At 37.7% G+C, this 9,676-nt stretch overlaps 1 protein-coding gene across 1 annotated transcript in view; it reads right to left on the bottom strand.

Moving 5' to 3' along the window:
• Positions 1-9,676, bottom strand: part of MTFMT (mitochondrial methionyl-tRNA formyltransferase) — a 22,099-nt gene that overhangs the window by 5,928 nt on the left and 6,495 nt on the right. Inside the window, 3 exon segments of the mRNA XM_012728525.1 lie at positions 5,222-5,313; positions 8,769-8,844; positions 9,449-9,452. Coding sequence (XP_012583979.1) covers positions 5,222-5,313; positions 8,769-8,844; positions 9,449-9,452 — 172 coding nt within the window.

The raw sequence follows: 9,676 nt of genomic DNA, 5'->3' as shown, positions 1-9,676 counted from the left end.
GACTCACCCACTGCTCCCCTCAGCAGTGTACTTAATCGATCATCCTGTTCTGCTCCCCACTCTGTCTCTGGTGAAACCTCTCACCACCCCCACACCTCTAGCTTGTACTCCAGTTCTATATGCATAAATAAATAAACCTTTAAAAAAAATTAATTACAAAGAGCTAGCATTGTTTCTGCTACAAGGTAGATGTCTCCAGGGCCAATTCAAAAAGTTCAGTTAGTCCATCTTAATGAAGACTATATATCCTTTGCGTACTGACGGAAACATCGGCGGCACATGCTGAGTCCATTATTTCCTGGTCAGACAGTGTAGATAGATTTGAGCAGATGTTTCCTGGGTGACAGAATTTTCCTGGGTGACTCCAGCAGAGCTGCTGGTGACCCTATTGCTTTCTCAGAGACAATGAGGCAAAAAGCTCCTGTATATTATCTTTACCTGGTCTGACTTCTCTCCTAATCACAAGGAATTGGAATTCAGTGTCTAAATCTTATGAAACAGAACTTAAACATGATCCTTTAACTAGCTCCAGGATTTATCAGATTAAGTGCTTAAGATGAAACACTATTAAAAAAACAATTTTTAGATCTTTTGTTAACATTTCTAATTAAAAATTAAGGTTCATTATAAAAAAGTATAAGCATTTGAAGAATTACGTTCTATGTTACCGAGACGTGACAACCACTGCTAACACATGTGTATTGCCCTGTCTTTTTTATTTTTTCCAACGAATATTATAAAAAAAAAAAAACTAGAACACCTAGTTTTTTCATTCTCAAGTCAGAGCTCTTTTTATAACATTTCTTAAAGAGGACATTTAATTTTTAGAAGAGTCAGATTGTGTCAAAGGTTTGAACATTAAATCAAAGAACTAAATAAATTTGAAGTTCACAGGTATTTATTATCTCACATTTTGACACTACCCTTTTTTACAATAAGGATTATAAATAAATTCCCAATAAATTATGAAACCATTTTCATGTGTAGCTTTTTTCTTTCACAGAACTTGAAATATTTTTGAAGCATGCTTTACTGACTAAAAAAGCTTTATTGAATTATAAAATCAGTCATCAGAGCATCATTGCAGAAAAAAGGATGGTTAAGATAATCATTTCAGTTTCCTCCATCATTACTGTCAAAATCAAACGTTTGCACTGATTTAAATTCAGTTTTTTTTTTTTGAAAGATAGTAATACGGTCATTAACCAGATTACTTTTTAAAAACTCTGTTTAAAAAAAAAAAAACAGAGAGAAGATAGTGGTCTTGCTCTGGGTTAATAAATGGCAGCTCTAGGAATCAAATCTTATCTCTGGCTCCAAGATGAGTATTCATTTTGTTACAGTACAAGTATTTTTCAGTGTAGAGAAAAAGTGAATTGTGTAAGATAAGAGTCATTATGTAAGTGGTAATGTAACTCAGTTTAATTTTCTGAGGAACTTTGAACTGTATTTCATGATGGCTATACCAAGTTAAATTCCTACCAACAATGTATGAGAGCTCCAAATTCTTTTTTTTTGAGGATTTGTTTTTATTTATGCATACAAGAACTGCGATGCTGCCAGAGGTGGAGGGGAGTGGGGTGAGAGGATTCACTAGTAGGGACAAAGTGGGGAGCAGAACAGGCAGATCTACTGACAATACACTGCTGAGGGAGCAGCGGGCAAAATAGGAGAGGCCTGCCTTGCCATGCAGTTTAGCTCCCTGTCCAGGGATTGAACTAATGCTTTAACCTCTGCACCACCAGAGAAGCCCTCCAAATTCTTCTGATTGTGGATATACAGTTGTCTAGCACCATGTAGTAAAAACATTATTTTTTCCCCATCAAATTTTCTCAGCAACCTTATCTAAAACTAATTGGCTATCAATGTATAGGCTTATTTCTGGACTCCTAATTCTGTCCTGACACAAGCTATGCAACATCCATCGTCTGACAGATTCCGGGTGGGTCGGGATAAGCTCTGAAAAATCAGACTGTCCACTGCTAACTTATGTTATGACTTCCCTTTTTTTGTATAAACATAATATTAAAATAAATATTCTGAGCAACATTCAGTTTACAACTGGATTGACTTAGCTGCAAAAGGCAGCTGCTGGTTCAGGCAAGCTGCCCCAGGGTGAGAAATTCCTCGGTCTCCTGAGACAAAAGCCAAGCCCCAGGAGCAATAAGACCCCAGGACATAAAAAACTCCTGGGAAGCTTCCTTGGTTTCTTTGAATAAAAAATAAACTTCAGATAAGGCTCCCAAGGCATAAGGACTCATGGACAAATTTTAACCGTGACTACATAGGTGTTGTTTGATATACAACTGTATAACTTTCTCTTAATTTACTCCTTTTTAAAACAAGCACTAACTACTCTCTGCTAGCCTTAAATTAGCCATTAGCTTTTCTTTGGACAATCACTGATAACACTGCGAACACAATTTATTACTACCCCAAGACCCCTAACAACCTTTTGCTAACAAGCTCACCCTTTTCCAGACCCCTCTTCCTTTAATGATAAGTAGACAGCTGTATATATGATAACTGTCACAAAAACATATAATTTAGCATACCATAAATTATAAACAGAATGCTTTTCCCCTTGTCCTTGAGAATGTTTTATGGAGATATCTCATTAACTTACCCTATGCATTATTACAATTAACTACTTGCTACACAGTATAAATAAAGACCTGCTGAAGGAAAAGCAGGAAGACTTGCACCTTATCCTGACTCCCGTGTCTTTCTCGCGTCCGTTCCCCTCTCCCCCTTTTGGAATATCCGCTCGCTGACGCCTTCCCATCTTAGGGTCCTACCTGTGCTGCCTCGAGACACCCCAAAGGTTGGAGCTGGTCTCCAACACTGTCCCATTGAACCCTGCATCTATGTCTGTGTTCATACCACACTGTCTTGATAACCGTAGCTTAGTATTAAGTTCTTTGTCTATTCTGGGCTTCTTGGGAGTCCATATATACATTTCTAATCAGCTTGCCAATTTCTGCAAAAAAAGTCAATGGGGACTTTTTTTTTTTTTAAAGATTTATTCATTTATGCATACAGAAATGGGGTATAGGCCAGAGGTGCAGGGGTGGTGAGAGGACTCAACAGAAACAGAGTGGAGAGCAGAACAGGCTGACTGATGAAGTACACTGCTGAGGGGAGCAGAGGGCAGGTCAGGAGAGATCTGCTGTGCCATGTGGATCACCTCCGGGGTGGGGATCGAACTCATGCTGAAGTGGCTTTAGCTTCTTGGTGCTGTGCTTTAACCCACTGCACCACCAGGGAGGACCTAGGACTTATTATTATTATTTTTTTTATAGAAAAATGAGTTGAATTTGAATACTAATTTGGAGAATAGTGCTGTTTTAACAACACTGTCTTCCAACCCAAAGAACACAGAGGTCTTTCACTTACTTAGATATTCTTTACTTTTATTATCCAATAGATTGGGAGAGGTATTCTTCATGATTTTTCTCTATATAAGATCACACTATCTGAAATTGTAGTTTATTTTCTCCCTTTCCAATTTGGTGACCTTTTGTTTCTTTTCCTTGCCCAAAATCCTAGCTATTATTCAGTACCATATTGAACAAAAGTGGTGAGAGTAGACACCTTTGTCTTGATTCTGACTTTAGGGGGGCGGCATTCAATCTTTCACCATTATATATGATGTTAGCTATCAGGTTTTTACAGATGTTCTTTATCAGGCTGAAAGAAATTTCCTTCAATTTTTAGTTCACTGAATATATTTACCATGGATGGATGGTGGCTTTTGTCAATGTTTTTTCTGACTTTATTGAGAAAATTACATGGCTCTTGTACTTTATGTTATTATTATAGTATCTGACACTGATTGATTTAGTTTCATTATTTACCGATCAGACATGCCAAAATTAGTCACTTCATTTTCATTCCCCTCACCTATTAGGTAGCATAATGTAACTTGGTAATGGAGAACTGGAAAATGTATATTTGAAAGTGCTTCTAAATTCTAAGGCCCCTATAGAAACTCAAAGTTTGAAGAATATTTAAAAAATTAATTTTTAGGGCCCTCCCTGGTGGCGCAGTGCACTAAAGCACAGCATTAAGAAGCTTAAGCCACTTCCGCATGAGTTTGAGCCCCGCCTGCCCCAGAGGAGATCCACATGGCGGCAGACCTCGCCTGACTGGAGCGCTGCTCCCCTCAGCAGTGTGCTTCGTCGATCTGCCTGTTCTGCTCCCCTCTCTGTCTCTGGTGAATCCTCTCACCTTCCGCATCTCTGGCCTGTACCCCAGTTCTATATGAATAAATAAATAAATCTTTAAAAAAATTAATTTTTAAATACACAAAAGAACCGAGAGCAGAGACCTAAATGGATATCTACACACTAATTTTCATGGCAGCACTACTCACAATAGTCAAAAGATGGAAACATCCTAAACATCCACCAAAAGATGAATAGATAAATTACGGTATAAACATGTGATAGAGCACTACTTAAAGAGGGATGACATTCTGATGCATGGTACAATACAGATGAACCTTAAAGATACTATGCTTAGGGCCCTCCCTGGTGGCACAAATGGTTAAAGCACAGCACTATGAAGCTATCACAGCCACTACAGCATAAGTTGATCCCCAGCAGGAAGGTGACATATATGGCATGGCAGACCTCTCCTGTCTCGCCCATTGCTCCCCTCAGCAGGGTATTTTAGCCCATCTGCCTGTTCTCCCCATTCTGCCTCTCACCCTCTCAAAGGTGAACCCTCTCACCTTTGCATTTCTGGCTTGTATCCCGGTTCTTGTATGCATAACTAAATAAATCTTAAAAAAAAAAACACTATGCTTAGTGACATAAGCAGGACAACTACTCTACAAAACGACTTACATGAAATACCTAGAACAGGCAAATGTTTACAAAAAACACAAAGCAGAATATAGACATTATCAGGGACCATGTGTGGGGTATGGGCAGTTAGTGTTTAATGGGTACAGAGTTTCGGTGTGAGATGAAAGGTTCTAGAGCTGGCTAGTGGTAATGACTGCACAAGTGAATGCACTAGATGCCAATGATCTATATAGACTTAATGATGTCTAAGGTAAACTTTATATTATATGTATTTTACCACAATAAAAACTTTTTAAGTGATTTTTAGGATTCCAAGGTTTAATCTATGAGATTCATTCCTAAATAAAAATATTTTGAAAGTGACTTAAATGCACATATGTAAGTAAAACTGCAATGGCTTTCCAACTTACTATATTCCCAATGGCACGATGAAGTCTCATTATTTGCTCTGCAGTTTGTTCTTCCCACTTTATACAGCTGGTACCAGCAGAAATCTTAGGGGCTGCAAGACAAATGCAATAGCAAGAATGTCTATCAGGTTTAGTGTTCATGAAATGATAGCTTGATGCCGAATGTCAGACACAAGAAAATTCACTATATTATTTTCTCAACTTGTGTAGGCTTGAAAATTTCCATAATCTAAGATAAAAATAAATAAATATTCAAGTAGTAGTAGAAGAATGGGTGAATTTCTTTATAAACTATGAGTAGAAAGACCTTTTATTTATTTATTTTTAAAGTTTTATTTATTTATACACACAGAATATAGGCCAGAGGTGCTGGGGGTAAGAGGACTCTCTAGAGACAGAGTAGGGAGCAGAACAGGCAGACAGATTGAAATACACTGCTGAGGGGAGCAGTGGACGGGTCAGTAGAGGTCCATCACATCATGGGGGTCATCCCCCTGGCCAGGGATGGAACTCGTACTGGAGTGACTGTGATTCAAAATCCAGGAGCAACTAAGAATGGTAAATGTGCCTATATAAAACTGTTTTTTCAATACAAAAAAATAACCATTAGTAAAAAAACAAACAAGTGACAAACCAAAAGTGTTTGTAATTTATATCCTAGCACTTTATATAGATATTTAATCTACATAAGATATAATAATTATATAACAAATTAAATTAAAATGTATATACAATTATATATTTAACTATTGTAATAAAGACCAGGTATATTTCTTCCTATTGGCAGGAAATGATCTCCAGGATACACTGTATCCTGGTCAGTGTATCTTTTATTGCACCTTTGTGAGGGAGAGGAGAGGGGAAAAGGGAAAAATTGATTAAAATATATATGCTTACTTTGATAAAAGAAAATATCTAGAAAGCTAAATAAGAAACTAATAAAAAGTCATCTGTAAAACAGGGGAACAGGATATGGGAGAAAGGGGTATGAGACTTCTGAGTATCCTTTCAAATAGTTCCAACATTTGAATCATGGATGTAACAGTCTGAACATATAACCACAGTAGGATATAGTCTAAGGACAAATAAAACTCTTAAATCTTACTTAGTAGCTTTACTGTTTGTAGAAGTAATGATAGTATATATTTTGAAATTACTTTATGCATGGCAAATAGTTTAGTATTTATTTAAAAAATATTCAGTGTGTGAGAAAATAAAAGAAAACCTACAAGTTAAAGTTAGAATCAATAACAATATGGGCCCTCCCTGGTGGCGCAGCGGGTTAAAGCACAGCACTAAGAGGCTGAAGGCCACCTCTGCATGAGTTCGATTCCCGCCTGCCCCAGAGGTGACCACATGGCATGGCAGACCTCTCCTGGCCCGCCCGCTGCTCCCCTCAGCAGTGTACTTCATCGATCTGCCTGTTCTGCTCCCCACTCTATCCCTGAGCTTCTGGCCTGTACCCCAGTTCTGTATGAATAAATAAATAAAATCTTTAAAAAAAAATATGAATGCAAATGCTCTTTAAAAATACAATGCCAGGCCTCCCTGGTGGTACAAGGTGTTAAGTCTCAGCACAATGAAGCAATGGCAGCTACTTTGAGGTCGATTCCTGGCCAGGGAGGTGACCCACATGGTGCGGCAGACCTCTCCTGTCTCGCCCGCTGCTCCCCTCAGCAGTGTACTCCAGGAGATCTACCTACTCTATCTTTGGTGAATCCTCTCACCCCTCCTCCCAACATCTCTGGCTTATCCCCCAGTCCATGGGTGCATAAATAAATCTTTAAAAAAATAAAAATATAACGCCTAACTTTATCCACTGACACCTCATCTTAGAACGCATTGTTGTATTGGACGGGGATGGTTTCTAAAATCCAGCCTCCACAGAGGGCTGATTCCAATGTGGGGTAAAGGCTTTACAAAGTGAGGCTGGAACATCTTTTTAAACAATAATAACAAAACAAAACAAAACAAAAAAACCAGGAAAGGCAGAAGACCCTGTGAGGGAGAGCAGGGGGTGAGATGATAATCTGCCAAGGTTGGGACATCTTGAGATGGAAAATAAGGAAGCAGTCCAAAGCGAGCTGGGGAGTAGGACGTGGTTGGTATTAGAAGTGTGCAGTAATCAGCTTTCAGGAGCGCTTCCATGCCAGATTTGGGACAACTTGAGCAGCACAGAGAATTATGAATGTGATTAATGGTGAAGCACAATAAATTAAAATGTTTGAGTCAAATAATTAAAAAACCTGTTTGCCATCATAAGTAAAGGCAATTATGGCATTAATTCCTTATTAGGAAATTAATAATCAGATAAAGAATTAGGTACTTTTCCTGCCACTCTAGGATGAGCTAAAGTTTATTCCAAATTAATAAAGAAAGCTCATTACTTTCAGAATAATGCCAGATAGTAAATGTAAATGGAATTGGAATATCACCATTTCATAATCCTTAGTAGAGTTAATTCATTTAGAGAAAGAGAGTCAATTTGTCTTAAGTTGTTATGTGAAAGGTGGCTAGAAACCAGGTATTTGCAGAGTATTACCCCACAGGTTATCTGCTAATTGCTAAAAAGAAAAACAAATTTTACACTGGAAAAATCTGCTGGTTTCCACCTCAGCCAAGTAATCAAATTTCATTTGGCTAGCCTTGATATGCTGTATAGCTTACTGAAATGATGTCCCAAGACTCAGAGGCATGACTTCTCTGAGTATATCCTTTTAAATAGTTTTAGCTTTTGAATATGTGAATCTCTCACATATTCAATAAATAAAATGGAATCATAAGCTGAAAAGCAATCCTTAAAATTAAAAACAAACTTAACCAGTTATCATTGCTATACAATGATATTACCTATGGATTACTCTTCCCAAAATCTTTAACCCTGAATCTGAGTTTTTATACTTCCAATTTATAAGAAAAGTGAAGGTTAGAAAGGGAGGAAACAGACACAGTCAATGATATGGATGAAAAAAATAGTGGAAGAACTATTCTAGATTAAAGAGACTAAAGAAACATAAGTACAATTGGGTTCTATTTTAAGAAAATACAAAACTATAAAGACATGTTTTTAACAATCAGGAAAATTTACATATGCGCTGGCTACTAGATGCTACTAGAAAACTATTCATTTTTCTTAGGAGATGCATACTGAATATTTAGGGATGAGAGGTCATGATGTCTACTTTCAAGTAGTTAAGCAGAAATTAAAGTATATATACTAAAAAATATACATACATATGTAGAGAAACAAAAAATGAGGCTAAACAGTAATTACTCACTCTGGGTCGAACAGGTAGTTAATATCTTTCAACTTATCTCTGTGTTTATTACTTTTCAAAATTAAAGAAAAGAGGAAAAAGTTCCAACCTTATATGAGGCTACATGTTAAGAGGGGAAGGGAGACCTTACCAACCATTCCTTAGAAAAGGACACACAAGTGGACACTCAATCCAGATAGAATTACAGTGAAGAAGACAGAGTCCCCAGATGTGTCACAACAAACAAAACCCAGTGAAAGATGTGAGAGAGACGCACCGGTGAGACTCACCATGTGTCACTCCCTCAGCTGGCTGTTGCCTTCCATTGCGCAAACTTTCAGGTAAATTTTTCAAAACTGAAATAAGCTTTTAAAAAAGGAGACAGAACAATGTATTCAAGATGAATATAACAAAAGTACAAATACATTACAATTTAGTGCCATGAAATTTATAGTTTTCAAAGAGCTGTAGGGCAGGTAAGGTAGGATGCTAACAGGCTTAAACTGTACAAGCTTTCAGTGCATGGGCGGTATCCACTCTCTCACTCTGCTGATAGGAAACAGCGGAGCCGCCCAGAAAAGAGACTGTATTCTCAAGTCCCAGTTCTGGGTTCAAGTCCCAGTTTTACACCTATTAGCTGTGAGCTTGTTAAGAGTTATTTTACTAGTTAGTGGCCTTCAGTGGCTTACAGATCACAGGTGTAGACAAGTGACAGCAATAGCTACCTCAAGGTTTATTGGGAAGATTAAAACAAAACAATCAGTCTATAGAGTATCTAAAATAGACCTGGCACACAAGCCAGTGCTTGATAAATGACAGTCATCATTATAACAGTTTTTTCTGAGGTGAATGACTAGAACAGGAAGCACCATTTATGTATGAGGGAAGTTTTCCTATATAATGGGTGGTAGAGCATGGGTTCTTTGGTGGTGAGTTCACCATGGCAACAATACCTGAAGGGGGATTATACACTTCTATTATGGAAACACAATGTAAACCAGTATTAACGCAATAAAGCATATTTTAAAAGTTTCCTCTATAGAAAATTAACAGTTCATATGGAAATAATCAGTTTGGTCATCTATCATTTACCCAAACTCTACTGTGTGCAGTAACGAGCTATACAAGCTCACATAGTTCCTTTATAGCAGGGGGTCCGCAGGATCCAGTGCTTATGCATGCAAATGACAGGAATATG

Source organism: Condylura cristata, unplaced genomic scaffold (assembly GCF_000260355.1).
Source record: "Condylura cristata isolate star-nosed mole 26May11 unplaced genomic scaffold, ConCri1.0 scaffold00023, whole genome shotgun sequence".
Classification (NCBI taxonomy): domain Eukaryota; kingdom Metazoa; phylum Chordata; class Mammalia; order Eulipotyphla; family Talpidae; genus Condylura; species Condylura cristata.
The sequence above is the reverse complement of the archived record's forward strand: the minus strand, read 5'-3'. Positions and strand labels throughout refer to the sequence as shown.